This window comes from Pseudonaja textilis, chromosome 1, assembly GCF_049901715.1.
Source record: "Pseudonaja textilis isolate UNSWEBS1 chromosome 1, rPseTex1.2, whole genome shotgun sequence".
Lineage (NCBI taxonomy): Eukaryota > Metazoa > Chordata > Lepidosauria > Squamata > Elapidae > Pseudonaja > Pseudonaja textilis.
The window spans coordinates 282,993,595-283,012,350 of NC_141990.1; the positions used below are offsets into that span (position 1 = coordinate 282,993,595).

At 46.0% G+C, this 18,756-nt stretch overlaps 1 protein-coding gene across 1 annotated transcript in view; it reads left to right on the top strand.

The window, feature by feature from the left end:
* The first annotated feature begins 816 nt into the window (after positions 1–816).
* The window catches only part of PAX9 (paired box 9), a 41,755-nt gene continuing 23,815 nt past the window's right edge, over positions 817–18,756 (top strand). The window contains exons 1-3 of the mRNA XM_026711245.2: positions 817–1,044; positions 2,104–2,730; positions 11,238–11,374. Coding sequence (XP_026567030.1) covers positions 1,041–1,044; positions 2,104–2,730; positions 11,238–11,374 — 768 coding nt within the window. The 5' untranslated portion in view covers positions 817–1,040. The remainder of the gene's footprint in view (positions 1,045–2,103; positions 2,731–11,237; positions 11,375–18,756) is intronic.

The following is an 18,756-nucleotide window of genomic DNA, read 5'->3' on the forward strand; positions in this document are numbered from 1 at the left end:
AGCCATTCCATTAAAATCCATTTACATTCATCGTCCCGTCTTTCGTGGGGCAGGAAAAGCGCGCTTGTTTGTGGCCTTGCTTGTGTTGCAAAAGTTGACACACATTTGCGTGATCAACTTTATTTGTGGATGAACAATCGAGGTGTCCGATTTCTGGCATCCTAAACTCGACTGGTTTCCATCAACACCGGCTTCTCTGCTAGCGTTCTTTTGGGTCTAGATCTCTTGCCTTCTTCTTCTTTTTTTTTTTTTTTACAGTTGCTGCTGCTATACTAGCGATAAATAATGCCAGGCGGAAATAGAGCAGTGTTTTTTGGGGGGAGAAATACAAAAAGAAGCTTTTCTAAAATGGGAAAATATGATTTCCCTGGAAATATTATTTCTGTTTCTAAAATGAGGAACGAAACCACCCCTCGCCCAGGGTCAGTGTGTCTTCCTGAAAGTTTAATTCGACGCCTAACTACTGGCGCTGAAAGCAGAACGAAGGTGAGTCCCTTTAATGAAAATAAAACCGCTTTCAGCGGTTATTCAACCTGTTAATACATTTTCCACGTTCTGCTATTAGATTTCCTCTGACTTTATGGCTTCCCGCTACTCAGCTTTCCCATCTCTGGTGCGCTGCCGTTGCATATGGAACCCAGGTGCTGATCCAGCTTGCCTGCAAAAAGCGAACGGAAGCCCCTTCCAGGGCGAGACTGTCTGTCACTCTTGCCTACCAATCCGGGGGGTGCGTTTCCTTTTAGGTCCACCTTCCAAGGGGCGTGTCTTTGGTGAGTGATAGCCTGAGACGCCCCAACCGACCCAGCCCAGCCCACGTTGCTGCGAGATTGAAATGCGGGACTTCAGTCTCCTGCCTCGGAAAAGTGCCTTCCTTGGGGTCCTTTTTCTTGACATTCTCGCCTTTTCCCGCGGTAGGAACCCGAGCGAGCCGGGGCCTTCTCCGGAGCCGATCCCGGCGAGCCGGGCAAGACCCATCCCACGCCGAGTTTCCTCCGGGGATCTCCTGCTCCCTCACCCTGCTCGGCGTCCGGAGTCAAACCATGGGTAAGTGTGGCTGCAGAAGCATCGGAGGCTCGGGGTGGGTGGGTGGGGGTGTTAAGACGGGCGCGGGAGGGCAATCCGGTGGCTCAAAACTCCCACGGGCGCCCGGCTGGTTTGGCTTGTGGCTCCGACTCTGGTTGGGGACGAGGCGTTGGAGAAGCAACGGCGACAGTGACGGCAGTCTCAGAAGCGCCAGTGCTGGAGAAAGAGAGCCCAAAGTATTGGGGCGGGGAGGGGAGGGCATCTGATCGACCCCAGGCTTCTGGAACCCCGGTCTCTCTCTCTCCTCTCTCCCTCTCCCCCCTTCTCCCTGAAAGTTGTTTGTATTTCGGCTGGGAAAGCTTTCCTGGCTGACGAGGGGGCGGCGGGGGAGATCGGGGGCCGCTTCCCACTTCTCTGCGGTGTTATTTAACTCTCCCGGCTGCCTGTTACAGGCACTCGGCTTTTCTAGCCCAGCTAGAAAAGCGAGTCAACGCGCCACCTCCAGAGGAGAAGGAAGCTGGGCGCCCCAACGGCGTTGACGAAGCAATCCGCTTCGTTTTTAACTGGACTGCTTTCCAAGGGACGCCTCCCCCCCCCCCCCAATCATCCCGCGAGTGACTCCGGATGAACTGTCTGGAGTGGCTTCCTCTCGAATGCGGGCAATGTGGGGGGGACTCGGGGCCCTACGAGGCTGGGCAAGAGGTCGGTAGGGATACTACCGCCAGTGGCTGCTGTCCGAAACCTCCTGCGCCTTGCCGGTTGCGCTCAGGGAGGAAGTCGCTCGGTCTATTCAAGGGCCGACTAAGAAGCCTGCAAGGACGAAACTCCTTAAGGCGGGCAGCTCTTAGCTAGGTGCGCCCTTACTAGGAATCAAAAGGCCGCGGATCTCGGCCGAACTGGCTTCCCAGGCAGCGGCGAGCAGCCCAGCCTTCCCTGGGAAGGAGACGCGCCGCGAGCGTTTGAAGCCAAGCCCGATGTCCCTCCCTTCCTTGCCCTTGTTCCCGGGTGGTTGCGTCCAGCTCAGCCTCGCCAGAGTCCGGCCGCCTCTTCCAACGTGCCGCTGCTTCTCTTTGTTTGCAGAGCCAGCCTTCGGAGAGGTCAACCAGCTTGGCGGGGTCTTCGTCAACGGCCGCCCTTTGCCCAACGCCATCCGGCTTCGGATTGTGGAACTAGCTCAACTGGGCATCCGACCGTGCGACATCAGCCGGCAGCTGCGCGTCTCCCACGGCTGCGTCAGCAAGATCTTGGCGCGCTACAATGAGACCGGCTCCATCTTACCCGGGGCCATCGGAGGTAGCAAGCCGCGGGTCACCACGCCAACGGTAGTCAAGCACATCCGGACTTACAAACAAAGGGATCCGGGCATTTTTGCTTGGGAGATCCGGGACCGGCTGCTGGCCGACGGCGTGTGCGACAAGTACAACGTCCCTTCGGTCAGTTCCATTAGCCGGATTCTGCGCAACAAGATTGGAAACCTTTCTCAGCAGAATCACTACGAGCCTTACAAGCAGCACCAGGCAGCTCCGCAGCCGGCCCTGCCTTACAATCACATCTACTCTTATCCCAGCCCCATCGCTGCAGCAGGTGCCAAGGTGCCTACCCCCCCTGGCGTGCCACCGATCCACAGCGCCGTCCATATGCCTCGGACCTGGCCCTCCTCTCATTCCGTCACTGACATCTTGGGAATTAGGTCCATCACAGATCAAGGTAAGACGATCAGACTTCCAGCCAGGGACAGGATTGGACAACCAAACCGTAAGAAGCCCACCCCTTGCAGAGGGTCTATGCGGTCTGTTGGGTGGGCTGGAAGAGGGGCGGGGGAAATGGGTTCCTGGTGGCCCCTTTGCTGACTAGCCACTTCTGTAGCTTCAGAAAATGTCTAGTGTATTTTCATTAAGGGGTAGAGATTCAGAAAAGGACACGAATTTGCTTTTGTTGAAGATCGTCAATAACCTTCCTTCCCCGGTCTTTAACTAATGGGCTTTGAAGGAAGCCCCGAGTTATAGCATTGTATAGCTATATATACCCAGCTGTTGTGCTAATATAAAGTCTGTCTTCATGAACAGTGTTGGAAGATACTATAAATGCTATATAAATCATTTAGGCGGTAATGGCCTAGGTCGGGGTCCCCAAACTTAGCAACTTTAAGACTGGTGGATTCCAACTCCCAGAATTCTGGGAGTTGCAGTCCACAAGTCTTAAAGTTGCCGAGTTTGGAGACCTCTGGCCTAGGTGGAACTTGGTTCTAAATAAATTTCGTCTCTCTTTGAACTAGTGGTATTTTTCACTTAGCTGCAGGGCCTTCCCCTTTTAAAGGGATCCTAAGAATATAAGCAGAGTCCCTTTGGATCAAACCCCAGCAGTGAGTGTGCTCTCACACTGGCCAACCAGCTGCTCAAGGAAGCCCAGCAGATGGCCTTCAAACACAGTCACATTTGCCATCGAGGCTAACAGCCATGGATCCCCAATATGTGACAACGTGTCTCAAGTTTTATGCATTTGATGTGTTTTAGTAAAGATGTTTGGCTGAACTTTCTGGTGGTCAGGGCTTTATTTGCGCATGCTTTCTTATCTGGGACTGAGAGCCCTGTGGAATTTCATAATTGAACAACAATCTGTTCCCAAATAGGTTTCTCTCTGAGAAGCTTTACATTTAATTTTAAAGGAGATATAAATGAAACGGAAAAGAAATACAATATTTTCTTCCAATAAAACATTTTCATGGTAACCCATTATTTTGGAAGCAGATATGATAAAAAAAAAATGACTTTGTTTATATGATGGCACTAACCAAGATGTTGGCAATATTTAGACCATGTGGATATTATCAGTTTGGGGAGCACTGTTGTTTATAGTGAAGCTCTTGTAAGTCTCTAGAAGATGAACACATCACTGTGCTGAGACAGAAGCATTTATTAAAGATGGGAGGGAAAATGTCCTTGCACATTTATTACATATACATAAGCACACAACATGCACACGCAAATCTAGGGAAGGTATAAGCACACTTCTCCAATTTAACTGAGCTAACTAAAATCAAAGCAGCAAAGTTACATGAGCCCACAGAGACATGCCCAAGAAGCTTTCAGATTTATTTACCTGCACTTATCCACATTTTGAAATAAAATCAACTCAACTCAAAAGGCAAGTTCCAATACTTGGCACACTTTCTGTGAATCGGTTGTGTTGATCTTGACTGGCTTTAACATCTGTGTAAACAGTGTTGCTGATGCATCTCATTTCTGGATTAGTTTGCAAGTACCTCATATACTGGCTACCGCATCTAAGTATGGCTAAAAAGATAATTGCTGAATGAGTTGGGAAAAGAATAACTTCCTGTGTTACTATGTTCTTATAGGTATGAAAAAGAGAAGTAACTAGTAATGATGTCAAATTATATAACAACCTGTTAAAACATTAAAGAATCCCATCGCTTTTTAAAACACTTATCAGTTTTATTGTGTTTGTGAATTAGAGAGGTCTCTTAAGTGAAAGGGTGCCTTTCCAAGGCATACGTGTGTGTGCATGCATGTAGGTACACACACACATACAATAAACATGTACATATCAAATAACCACACAATTTATTACAGAGAGGAACAAACAAGCTAACCTTTTCATGGCCAAATTCTTTTGGCTACCAGAAGAGATCAGCATACCTAAGCAACAGAAACACACATAATCCCTGTTCGGGTATATTTACTTTTTTCTCTGCCAGGCTTTTGTCCTTGATATTTGCTCTCAAGTCAGAGCTTCTGTGGCAAAGGCACTTCCTCGGAATTGCAGGCAAGTCTTTCTCGAGTTCTCGCAATCAGGGCAAATTTGCTCAGACAGGAAGTTCAAATGTCACCTAATTGCTTTCGTTCTCCTGCTTCACTTTGTTGTGCTCCGAAGCGGTGGTCCAGAAAACTGAAACTGCCTATGTTTAACTTGCGTTTAAGCCCCTTTCCGAGGCCCGCCCGCCTCTCCCGACTTTGCTGCGGAATTCCAGACGGGCAGTTAGGAAGGCTTAGCGGGGTTGGCCGGAGCGGAGAGTGCCCTGCAATATAGGCATGGATGGATACTCGTGTTAAGGCCTCGACTGTGCAATTCCAGAGATCCGAACCCACTTAAATTTCAGAAAATGTGAAAGCGGGCGAGATAAATACAGTTGTCCACTTACATTAAATGCTGGCTTGCAACACATACACACAGACACACAGACCCCACGTTTGGGCGAGAAACACAGTAGTGGTGTGTGCTCACACAAACAACTTTCAAAGTTTGCAACGCACATGCTTTATTATTGCCAATGGAAGAAGCCTCCGTTTCCAAATCCTTTTTGACTGAGTATCGCATAAAAATGTCTCGGGCTGCACAATTCCCTTTCCCAGGGCGCTGCTCGCAAGCGTCCCCTGCCTCTTGGTCCGGCGGCGTGGCGGGAACATCTGCTGGGATCGTTGTGCACAGAGGGCGCACGGGAGGCGGGGGGGGGGCAATGCGGGCGGCCGGAGAAGCAGCGCGAGCTGGCCTGATTTCCGTGTTCATTAACCACCCCCCCGCACTGGGTCGAGGCCACCTCTCTGGGTAGGAGGCCCGCGAACGGTGTGTGTGTGTTGGGGGGGAGATGCATTGGGTCTGTCTCCGAGCTCGGCTCTCCCCCCGCCACGTCTCCCGCCTCTGCTGCGCGAAGCTTGACCCGAGGCTGATCGGCTTTGATTTATTGGTTAAGTTGACCTTGCTGCCACCGAAAGGAAGCCCTATTCGTGGGGAAGGGTAGTCGCCAGAGACGGCTCTTCCCAGGCAGGCTCCGGCCTGGGCCTGCCACACCACTCGGCCGCGAACCGACGGAAAACGCGGCTGGCTGCCCGAGCCTCAAGAGTTGGTTGGCGTTTGCCTGGCAGGCCTTCCGATCTCGGCTTGAACCGTCTGTTCTGGGCCTCTCAAAAAGGCTTCTCCCTCCCGGCTGCCTACAGCTCCGACCACCCAGTCCAGGCTTCGCAGAGGTGGTTAAGTCCCACTGCCCTTGGGCTGCGTAGCCTTCTGGATCCCGCCGGGTGAAGGGTCATCCTGGATCGCCTGAAACTCGGAGGACCTTCCTTCCTCTCCCGCCTTACAGCCGCTGCTGGCTCCTGCTTGGGACGCAGCCCATTGGTTTCAACGGAATCTCCCGTCCTATTCGTGAAAGAGAGCAGTGCCTTTGGAAGATAGATCACCCTGCGGTAGTAGCTGTATGTCCGTGTCAGCGTGCATCCGTGCGTGTGTGAACAGCCTGCGTTTGCACGCACACGTTGCAGGTCAGAGAGAGAGAGTTTCAGAACAAGAGTCAATTCCGGGAATGGCTTCAAAGAGAGACGTCTTTCCTGCTGCATTTCTACTTCTCCCGCCCTCAAGAATATTTTTATTTTTAAAAACATTCTTTTATTTGAGAAATAATGGTGGCACTAGTCAGAAGAACTGCCCGCTGGTTGTTGGCAGCACGAGAAGAGGAGGCCAGTTTCAACCCGCGTTGGGTAGTATTTTAATCCTGTCGCCTTTTCCTCTTTTCGTGCTAGGAGGAAGTAAGTGGGAACTGTGGGAAAGAAACAGAGATGCTGGAAAGTGCGCAGCAGGCGGCAGGCCAGCTCTTCTCTTTGAGCTTTTTTAGGATTATCCGCAATAAATTTAATTTCAGTGCATAACGTGATTAGGCTCCAGTTGTTTGAAAGTCTCTGTAGGCTTCCGTCTTCCTTTGCATGTTATAAATTCAACTACTCCATAGACTAAAATTTCCCTCCGCCTATGCCAGGTGACCTCCTAAACTCACTTGAACTGAACTGGAAAAAGCCAAGCCAGGCATGAAACCACAGTCTCTGTAAGGGTGTAAAGGAGATACGTTTTTCAGGGATATTCCCCTCCAACTGCTTTTATTAGAGGTATTTGGAGAAGAACAGAATTGCAGAGTTGGAAGGGCCTTGCAAGATTGTCTAACCTAGTACAACCTCTAGGCAAAGTCTCTTGTCCAGTCTCTTCTTAAAAACTTCTAGTGATGGAACATCCACAACTTCTGAAGGCAAGTTACACTGATTAATTGTTCTGATCAGGAAATTCCTTCTTAGTTTTAGTTCTGAATTTCTCCATGATAAGTTTCCTTCAGCTACTTCTTGTCCTGTGTTCAGGTGCTTTGGGGAAAATCACCCCCCCCAACTTTTCTGAAAATTCAGGGCAGGAATGCCGGCAGAAATATGGTGGATTCCTGCGGAGGAATACTTGAACAATTTCCCCAACTCTCCTTGATCCTCCTGGTAGCTTTGGAGGCCTTGCAAAAAAAGAATTTTTTTTTAAAAAAAACGCCCCATAGGTGGCAGGCGGATATGCTATATTAGGGGAAAATAACTTCCTGTCCCTTCCATTGAAGGAAATGGGAATTGTACATATATACAGAGAGCAGTTAGGTGATTAAGCCCAGGTGGCCAATGGGTGGTATTTAGACATTAAACTGAATCAAATTTAGCTTCTCGGGGCAAGAATTCAATTCACCTGAATTTTTTGGAGAGACGAGAAAAAGCAGGCCAGCCTAGCTTCCCCACCAAACTAATGAAAAACTACACGCCTCCCACTCCCACTGCACGTACCCAAAGCTAAGCGACTGGAGATTTTAATTGTTTTAAAACATGCCTACATTTAAGAACATGCAAGTCATTTAAAACAAAAACAAAAAAAACGAAAAACCCAGCCACGATCAAATTCCCATCCGGGAGCATTAGCGCGTTTTTAAAGCTTCCTTGGGTTTCAAAGGATAAAGCGGAAAAATGAAGAATTTGTATGGGGGGGGGGGAGTTTGGAATTGAAACCTCTAAGTAGGAGACCTGCTGGAAGCGGCCTTATGGACCTGGCTTATGGGATGAATTACCCCGAGTCCTGGGGTGAGAAGGATGAAGCCCAAAGCTCTGAAACTGGGCTTCGCGGGCGTTAATGAGAGCACAGAATCCCACCCTCGGAGTCTGTCCGTTTTAGGGGTTTTTTGGGGGGGGGGGACGACGACGACGACGCGGGGAGGGCGTGCAGGCTGGCGGCCGGCGGGATTGTCTTGAGATTTTCTTTGATTGACCCTCAGCACCCCCTCTTCCCAGCACAAAATATTCCCTTTCGGAAGGGATGTAGTTCGGGTTCAAGGACTGATTGAAACTCAAAGGGGGCGCTTCTGTTCAGAATGCCTCTCCTTTTCTCTCTCACGCAGGCCGTAACCCCTTTTCGTTTCATCTGCGGAAGGAGGGACGTTTTTATGGCTGGTCACCGCAAGCAGCAACCTTTGCCTGTCTACTTCAAGTCGCTTTAGGGATATCTCAGTCAACCAGCTGCCCTCAGACTTCAGAATTACCTGCTATTATTTTCTTTGTGCGCTATTTGTACCTATATTCGGGTTTCTTTTTTTAAAAAAAAATGAGTGGAATCAGCGCTTTATAATTTTAAAGTTCAGTAAAATCGATTTACTTAAGGATATCCCAGCTGTAGTTGTAACCCACTTGAGATCCGAGGTACCTAAGGTCACTTCCAAAACCACTACTGTAATGAAACAAATCCCACCGAAGCTATAATCTTACTTAAATAGGTTTAAGTTTCGCTGAAATTAGTAGGATTCACTTTTGACGAAAAGGGTTTTTTTTTCTTCTTCTTCAGTGATTCAGTCCTCCAGTTCCTGGAAAGTCATTTCCCACTAGTGATTTTTTGAAGACTTACGAAGGGCTCAATCAGTCGCTCTTTTGATCTAACAGTAATGGAGACAGCGTGGAGTGCCGCTATAAATCACCAGTGAGGAAATGGCCGGATTCTCTGGAAGTGTCTTTTGTTGAACCGCAACGGTTTACTTCAAAGCAAGCATGAGAGTCCGGTTGCACGTGTGAATGGGGTTACAGACCCAATCGAAACTATTGAGTTATTCGTGACTCTCCAAAACTCTGATCCTCGACACATTATTTCATTTAGACAGCAGCCTCAAGCAAAATTAGTTTCATAGTGGACAAAAGTTCAGGCGGGAGGAGTAGAGTTCCGAAGGAGAACTAAAGTTTTCTTTCTTTCTTTCTTTCTTTCTTTCTTTCTTTCTTTCTTTCTTTCTTTCTTTCTTTCTTTCTTTCTTTCTTTCTTTCTTTCTTTCTTTCTTTCTTTCTTTCTTTCTTTTCTTTCTCTCTCTCTCTCTCTCTCTCTCTCTCTCTCTCTCTCTCTCTCTCCCTCCCTCCCTCCCTCCCCTCTCTCGTCTAATCCACCCGTTGAAAAGTGTCCTTGGCCACCTCGGAGTCTCCTTTTCCCACCAGGATTTTTTCAGTGCTGCAAACCTGGTTCGAAGGAGATGGCCTCGGAACTGCAGTGCATCCAGAAAATATCCAGGGCCCTTTCACTTTCGTCAATTTTATTATGCTTCAGCCTGATTCTACAGTTGTTGAAATCCATTCTTCTCATTAATCTACTCTCAGTACCCCATAACGACAAAGTGAAAACATAATTTTAGAAATGTCTGTACATTTATTAAAGAGGAAAAAAAACCCTGAAATATCATTTTGGCATAAGTATTCAGACCCTTCCCTTTGGCAACGATTACAGGCTTGAGTCTTTTGGGGGATGATGGGACAAGCTTCGCCCACCTGGATTGGGGTGATTTCCTGCTATTTTTCTGTGCAAATCCTCTCAAGCTCAGCTGCCACCAGCTCCCTCCAGAGATGTTCAGTAGGGTTCAAGTCAGGGCTCTAGTAGGACATTCACAGAGTTGTCCCTAAAGAACTCCTGTGCTGTGTTGGCTGCGTGCTTGTCATGTTGGAAAGTGAACTTTTTGGCCCAGTCTGAGGTCATGAGCGCTATGGGACAGGTTTTCACTGAGGATATCACTGTGCTTTGCTCTTGTCAGCTTTCCCACCCCCCTGACCAGTCTTCCCAGTCTCTGCTGCTGAAAAACACCCCACCCCTCAAAAACATGATGCTGCCACCACCATACTTCACTGTTGGGGTGATATTGGGCCGATGATGAGGGGTGCCTGGTTTCCTCCAGACATAATGTTTAGAATTGAGGCCAAACTGTTCAATCTTGGTTTCATCAGACCAGAGAATTTTGTTCCTCACAGTATGAGTGTCTTTCAGGTGCTTCCCCCCGCAAAAAAAACCTCCAAGGAGGTTTTCATGTATTTTGCCCTGACCAGAGGCTTTAGTCTAGCCACTCTGCCATAAAGGCCAGATTGGTGGAGGGCTGCAATGAATGGTTGTTCTTCTGGGTCTCTGTCCCATCTCCACACAGGATTCTGGAATTCGCTCAGAGTGACCCTCGGGTTCCTGGTCACCTCTCTTACTAAGCCTCTTCTCCCCCCCAATTGCTCAATTTGACAGGCTGATCAGCTCTTCAAAGAGTCCTGGTTGTGCCAAACCTCTTCCATTTAAGAATGATGGAGGACGCGGTGCTTTTAGGAACCTTCAGTAACAGCGGAAATTTTATGGTAGCCATTCCAAGATTTGTGCCTTGCTATAACCCTGCCTCTGAGCTCTGCAGGCAGTTCCTTAGACCTCACTCTCATATCTTCCGCTACAGTAGGCATCAGTCAGCTGTGAGCCCTTCTACAGAGAGGTGTGTGCTTTTCCAAATCGTGTCCGATCAATTTAATTTACTACAGGTCAACTCTGAGCAAGGTGTGGAAACATGTCCGCAACAATCAAGAGGAAGGGGAGGCACCGGAACTAAATTTCAAGGGTTGTTGCAAAGGGCCTGAATGTGACATTTCAGGTTTTTTTTTCCTTTTTAATTAATTTACGGACGTTTCTTAACTTCCGTTTTTTTACTTGGGGGGGGGGTTACTGAGTGTGGTTTAATGAGACCAAGAAATGAATTTCCACAACTGTAGAATCAGGCAGCAGCATGGCAAAACTAACAAAAGTGAAGGGTGTGTGTGTGTGTGTTTCTGAATACTTTCTGAAGGCACCGAACATCTTATTGATCCCAAGGATCAAGCAAGCGGGATCCCGAGAGAAGCCGGACGTCGAAGCTGGCAGGCTAAAGGCTCGGCTTAGAAAGGCATTGACCTCCAAGGCAAGGCAGGCAGGGCTGGCTGTCAGGGCCCCTCCCTCGGGAAAGCTCCCCAGGGCAAGCCAGGTCTCCCGTCCTCCGCGCTTAAGGTTTCCCCTGGTTTGGCTCCAGGGAGAAGGCTCGCTTCGGAGCGACTAGGGCGAGAGAGGAAAGCCGCGCCCCTCACTCCGCTTTGTCGTGTGTTTGCCCGCAGTGAGCGACAGCTCGCCCTATCACAGCCCCAAGGTGGAAGAGTGGAGCAGCCTGAGCAGAAGCGGCTTCACGGGCCAGCACGTTGCGGTGAACGGGCTGGACAAGGGCTCCCTGGAGCACGAGACCAAGTACAGCCAGGTAAGGGGGCGACTGCCTGGGAGGAGGACGGAGGGGGTTGCACGTCCTGGCGGGGCCGGGGGCGGGGGCGTGGGGACGTGGAAAGAGGAGGGTGGGGAGCGCGCTTGCTTCCGGGGGGGGGGGTCTGTCTGAAGGAACTTGCTTTTGAGGAGGAGCGCCACACTAAGCCAACTTGCCCGGCTAAAAGACGCGTGTTTGTATCTGGGGAGGGGAGAATTGAAACCAGAGCCTCCTCCGTTGATCTATTCTGGCTCTGGGTGAGCTCCAAACAGGACCCCTCCTCCCGGTTGGGCTTACGCAAAGAGCTTAACGTCCTTCAACACGTCGGTTTAGTTACTCTTTGCATTGACAGAGGTCCCGTGTGGCCGTGGCTGGGAAGTCGTGTGGATCCGGAAAATCCGGAGATCGTGTTAAGCGTATTGTATTAATGCAGCCAGTAAAACTAAAAGGGTCCCATCCCCTCCGCAGACTGTTCTGTAATGGGATTTTATCAGTTGCGCTTCCCCATTCTCCCCCTTCTGCCATTATTATTATTATTATTATTTTGGTGCAGCAACCCTACATTGCTGAACGCAATGTAGGCTTTAGCAAGTCTCTGGTTTTTCAGATGTCTTTTATCAGGCTTGTATTTTAAACCCGTTTCCGCAAAGGAGCAAGAGTTTAACCAGATTGTTTGGTCCTGGCTCTAATCTGGGTATGTAGTGCAGTTTGCTCAGAATCGTGTCATTTGATGGGTTTGCACAACGTGTTGGCTAAACCAGGGCTCTCCAACCTTGGCAACATTAAGGCCTGTGGACTTCAACTCCCAGAGTTCCTCAGCCAGCAAAGCTGGGTGTTGAAGTCCACTGGTCTTAAAGTTGCCAAGGTTGGAGACCCCTGAGCTAAACTGTGGTTGTTTAACTTTGTGACATGATGGTTAGTTTATAGTTCAATATCTTGTCCCAATCAAATGTGATTTAATTCAGTTAGTCACTATGTGCATTGTGGGAACTCTATCTCTGTTTCTACTCCCAGGTAGGCCTAGGTAGCAGTCATCTGGGGATAACTTCCTCAGCTGACGGGGCTTTCTTTCCAGGTGATGTGTTCCAAAGCTACAGTTTACCTGGGGTCAATTTGTTAGGGGTCAAAATCAGAAGAAATGCGCAAGAGTCATCCCTGCATGTTTGTGGTCCTTGCCCATTGACAGGAAGTGACAGGACTTGAATGTTGCTGGCAAGGTTGCTTTCCCTGTTTGCCCAACAGGGATGCATGCCCAACTTGACTGGCTTTCAGAATCAACCCAGAACCAAATATCTAGGCAAAAGGAGGACTATCCGCACATAATTAAGGGTGATGCTTGCTATTGTTGGGCCAAAGCTGCCAATGTCATTTTATTGGTGAAGGAATAACACAGTTGGACTACTGGTAAATCCTTGCAATGACCCTTGGAAGAGGCCAATAGAAAAGAGTATATGTTATATAGCTCACGGTTGAACTGTGCAGTTTTTGGTGCTCTCTGAGCATGGTTGTTTGCTTGCAATGTTTCATTAACAGACAGCAAGCCCCTCTAGCATGGAAGACATTACATGGTCTGGAAACATCTGGAAGCAAACAACCAAACTCAAAGAGCACCAAAGATTTGATTCTGGAGAAGGTCAGATCTCTGCGCCTCCAGCTGGTAAGTTCCAAGTTGCTCTACCATGAAAGTGAAGCTGTTCTGAGATCTACAGCTGGGAGGGGACTGCTGAAAGGACGTGTTTCTCGAATTGGGAAACCCAGGGTTGGGTTGATCAAACCAGAGATGGGGTAGCTCCTTGGTTCTTTGGCCCAGAGGTTCACCAGTTTTTGGCCCAGGGGTGCTGTGACAGGCCCATGTGACCAGTCATTTCTTTGTCAGGTCTTAGTCCAGACAAGCAGCTGCTTTTCCAGACCTGACAATTTGGAGACCAGCACAGGACTTCACTTGACACATTCAGGGAATTATTGAAAAGCCTGTTTAGACTGATTGACCCAAATGCCTACTCGGGGCAGCAATACAGATTAAACCATCCATACAGATGTCTCCTGATATTCTCCTTTGGTATATTCAGTAAAAGGGAATTCACTACCTCTCTTGGTAATAGGTTCTTCCACGGGTCTGCTGTTAATGTTGGGATTTGGATGGGGTGCTGGTATTATTCAGTTGGACTGTGTTTTCTTGTAAAATAGTATATATACTTAAATACACAGTGCCTTGTAAATTGAAATAAAAGAGAACAGGCCCTGGGTTGTTTCTATGTGATATTGTATCAGGTAGTTGAATAATGCTATTCTGTCTCTTTCAGTTGTCTTTTTTTCAAGGCTAAACATGTTTAAGCTCCTTTGGTTGTTCTTCAGATGGCTCCATTTCTATTCTCCTGATCAATTTCATTACTTTACATGAAATAGTATTTCTGTGAATGTCTATAAGATTCCCACAATTTATCACTGAAGTTGCCCCTTCAGAAGATTAGATTAGATGGCAAGATTCCTCGCTGACAAACCCATGCTGACTTCTGGTAATTTTCACATTTTTTTGTAAATGCTTATAGATTTCCTTACGATCTGCTCTGTAGGCTCTTAAGGTAGTCATGTCATACTGGTCTGTAGCTTGGTGTACCTTCATTTTCTTCTGTTTGATGATTGGTTGAAACTATTCGTTTACCTCTGGGCTGAGGGAAGCTTCTCTTCTAACAAATGGCTACCTGAAGTCTGAGGTGAAAGAATAGGTCTACTGAATATGTTGATGCTACAATCCTATATAAGCAAGCTTTCATAAGGAAACATCCTGAACAAACACAGTAATGCATATTTTGGGGGAAACATATACAGGATGATACTTTTAAGTCCCGTTTCATATGTCTATTAATAATTTTGACAGTCCCTAGTGTGTCTCCATGGAGACTTGTAGAAATAAAACTGCCAAAAAAGCCAACACAATTCTAGACTGCATAATCAGAGGGATAGAATCAAGATCATGTGAAGTGTTCATACCACTTTATAATGCCTTGGTAAGGCCACACTTGGAATACTGCATCCAGTTTTGGTCACCATGATGTAAAAAAGATGTGGAGACTAGAAAGAGTGCAGAGAAGAACAACGAAGATGATTAGGGGACTGGAGGCTAAAACACATGAAGAATGGTTGCTTGAATTGGGTATGTCTAGTATGATAAAAAGAAGGACTGGGGTGACATGATAGCAGTGTTCCAATATCTCAGGGGCTGCCACAAAGAAGATGGAATCAATCTACTGTATTCTCCAAAGCACCCGAAGGCAGGACAAGAAGCAATGGGTGGAAACTAATCAAGGAGAGAAGCAACTTAGAACTAAGGAGAAATCTCTTGATGATCAGACCAATTAATCAGCGGAACAACTTGCCTTCAGAAGTTGTGAATGCCCCAACACTCGAAGTTCTTAAGAAGAGATTGGATAACCATTTGTCTGAAATGGTATAGGGTTTCCTGCCTTAGCAGGGGGTTAGGCTAAAATACCTTCAACGTCTGGCCTATTCTATCCTATCCTATCTTATCCCTCTTTCCTATTCTGCATTCTATTCCATTCCATTCCATTCTCAATATTCACTAGCCATTTCACAAGATTTCAAAGTGTCCTTAGGACCTCCTGTGTATGTCTTGTTTGTTTCACAAAAGGTAATCAAAAAGAAAGAAATAAACAGATGAAGCTTTGATAGAACCATTGAAGCCATCAACTTTATTTTTTTTTTACCATATCCACGGACATCTTACTTGCTGTGGTTATGTATTTGTATTCCATTGCAAGATGCAATGGTGGTTTTTAGAATTATGATGACATTAAGATGCCTAGCTGTTTTCTTAAACCTCTTTTCCTGAAATGTCCAACATGATGAAGCCATTGAAACTACCTATGAGTTCTGGGCAAGGCAAAGTAGGACTTCAAGAGATTTGCTCATATACTAGAGTGCTGACTTGTATTTCCTCCCTGGAAGGGGGCACCCGTCATGGTTTCAGATTCAAAAAATAGGCTGATTTTTTAAAAACATACCAATTATCTTGATATACGTTAAGGGATATACACATTATACTGTTCCCCTGCCTATTTTTTATGAGATAAATACATTTGCACTGAAAAAAAATAAGCTGCTATTAATTTTTGGTGGATTTATTTCTCAAATAAATAGGCCTATTTCTCTGGAAAAAATAGGTCAAAATGTTAAAAACTGATTTTAGTGTCAAATGAAAGTCAAACAATTGATTAAAAGTTTAACCAAAACTTACTGAAGGTAGACTTAATCCCTTGTTAAAGAAGATTTCAGTGCCAGCATGTTATGATGCATTGAAAGTAAACATGGCTTTTATTTTGTTAATCTGATGAGTAATACTTGGAGCGCCTTAGTTTATTTTCTGCAACGTAAACTATAGACTTTATGGAAGGAAGAAAGAATGATATGACCTTTTTCACATAAATGGCCACTTTTGGAATTTAATAGAAATATTTAAAACAAAGAAGCAAGTAAAGCACTTAATAAGTATAAAATTAATCTTTTTTGCTATAATTGAGCTTTAATACTGTTTATTTCATATAAGTTGGACTTCTTATTTTCAGTAAAAGTGGTCTGCATTGCAATCTCAAACTTTATTAATAAAATCTTGTTTGCGAAGTGATGTGTATGAATAAAATCTTGTTTATGAAGTTGAAATACTGTACTTATACAACATCCAACAACAAATATATGCCTACTTCAGCCTTGTGCAGTTGGTGACTTTCACATGACTCTAGAATCCAATAATTGTGCAGTGGGAAGGGACCACAAAAATTTTGTCCTCTGACGTTTGCATGTATTAGTTCCATGATCCATAACTCCCAGATCGATGATGAGTGTTTTAATCTAACATATATGGAGAACACTGGATTGGACAAGACAGGACTTCTGGAATAATCTTGGTCCTCAGCCCCAGCCTTTAATTTTGTTACAGACTGGGCCAGTATTTTAGATTACCAACATGATACTTAATTTTTATGCTTTTTTTTTAAAAAAAGCAATGGTTTAGCTTTCCACCATTCCGGAAAATAGCTGTTAGATTAATCCTTTCATGTTGACTTGTCTGCCATGGACTTCCATCTTTTACAGAGCATTCTTTAAGTATACTTTCAGGTCAGAGAGAGTATATTCAAATTTGCCCTATATTTTTCTGGAGAAAGCATTAGGCAATAAGAGTCCATTAAGTTTCAGAAGATGCTTAGTTGTTTGGTCTGAGAAGATTCCGAAGAAATTCAGTGTGGCACCCAAGGAAAACAGTTAAAAATAAATGTAATATTTGGTGTTCAGCTAATGTTTCTCTTTACCTTAATATTTGTCTTTTAATACAAAATATATCAAGGTAGGAAAAAAACGTGTAGCTGTAAAAATCAATGGTTTAGATTCAGACTTAAGGACTTATATTGAGGGCTCATTAAAATAAAATAAACACAACTGATTCCACTGATTTTAGTAGAAATGAAAGCACCAGAAGTGCAGCTGTGAATAGAGTGGGTGACTGAAAAATAATAGGGGAGATCTACATGTTGGCTCCAGATTAATCGTCTGCATAGTTATGATTTCTTCTGCATTGACAACCACAAAGACATGGTGGATATAGCTCCAAGTCTAGCACAATTGATGATCCCAGATTCAGTCCATCTGGGAAGAGATGGAGCAACTTTGAATTTGATGGATTCCTTACTTCATGCCTCATTATGGATTGCAAAGGTCAGGTTATGCCAACATTTCAAACTGGATGCGTTAGAGCAGGGCTGTCAAACTCAAGGCCTGCGGGCTGGATCCAGCCCATGGGGTGCTTAGATTTGGCCCATGGGGCTGCTCTGGAAACAGCGAAGGACTGGCCCGTGGTGCCTTTGCCAGCAAAAACAGGCTCCCGATCCCCGTTTTCTGCTGGGACAGCCTCCTGCAACCCTCTGCCACGGAAAACGGAGCTTGGAGGGTTGCAGGAGGCCGTCCCAGCAGAAAACGGGGATCAGGAGCCCATTTTTCCTGGCAGAGCACCTAGGCCACCACAGGTGCCCCTGACACAGAGTGATGTCAAGTTGGCCACACCTACCCTGGCCATGCCCACCCTGCTCCCCGAGATCAAACACAACCCTGATGCGGCCCTCAGTGAAATCGGGTTTGACACCCCTGTGTTAGAACATTTGGATGTGCATTAAAAGTTGTGGGTGTAATGTAGGCAGTTACGCACCTTCAAGGGCCCTCTTGGCTGCACACAAGGAAGACTGATCTATCTCTGGTGCCATAAGACTGAGATTAGGCATGATAATTAGAATTTCCGGGGCAGGGGTCTAGCTATATTCGTCTGCTGCAGTGAGAACAGCAAAAAGACAAAACCCTAATGGCCTTTTGGACTAAAGAGCTAAATACTTATAAAAAGGATGTGACTGAAAATGTTAATAATTATTACCAGTACATGGCCTTTTGGACTATATAGCCAAATACTTATAAAAAGGGTGTGACTGAAAATGTTAATAATTATTACCAGTAGAGGCTCCCTCCACATCTGAATTTGTCACTTTATTAAAGCGGGGGGCAATTCACCTGCGTTATCAGCCTGCCTATATGCATGATGATGGCTTGATGAATTCCATGCATAGATCATTTCTTGTGGGGGGGAGGGGGGGAGGCATTATCTGTTTTCATTTAGGAAATATTCTGAGGCAAGAACCTCCCCACCACCACCAGGCTACTAAGAGAGATTAGCTGCATTTGATTGGCAGGTGTAGAAGAGATGATAATCAGTACCTAGTCCTATTTTACAGGAAAGATGGGATTCACATCCATAGAATTTGTAAATTAAAAGTATACTAATTGGCATGCCATCAATAATGTTAAATAATAGCAAGTACTTTTGGGAAAAAGATAATGCCTTGCAGACTTTGGGAATGATTTTAATTTTACTCTGGCATGAGGATCTATGTCTTTATTCATTAGCATTAAGAGGACACTGATCATAATCCTTCAGAATGCAACGCAGCGTCTTCATCACCGTGAATGGTGCTTATTATTCTGATTTCCATTTGTAAGACTGGAAGTCTTAATTAACCAAAGCAATAGGACAGCCTTCCCCCATCTGATGACCTCCAGATGTTTTGGACTTCAACATCTTTAATTGTCAGCCAGCATGCTCAGTGTCCACATTGGCTGTGAATGATGGATATTGAAGTCCAACCCATCTGGAGAACACCAGGCCGGGGAAGGCTGCAGCAAATTAATCAACTCTAATTAGCCTTCTTAGAAAACATTGTTTTAAATTGGCTTCTCAGTATTGTATAGACAGTTTAAAAAAAACCCATGCACTGTATAAGATGGCCTTTTATTTAGCAATAAAGTTTTTGTTGTAATCTCTTTCACCC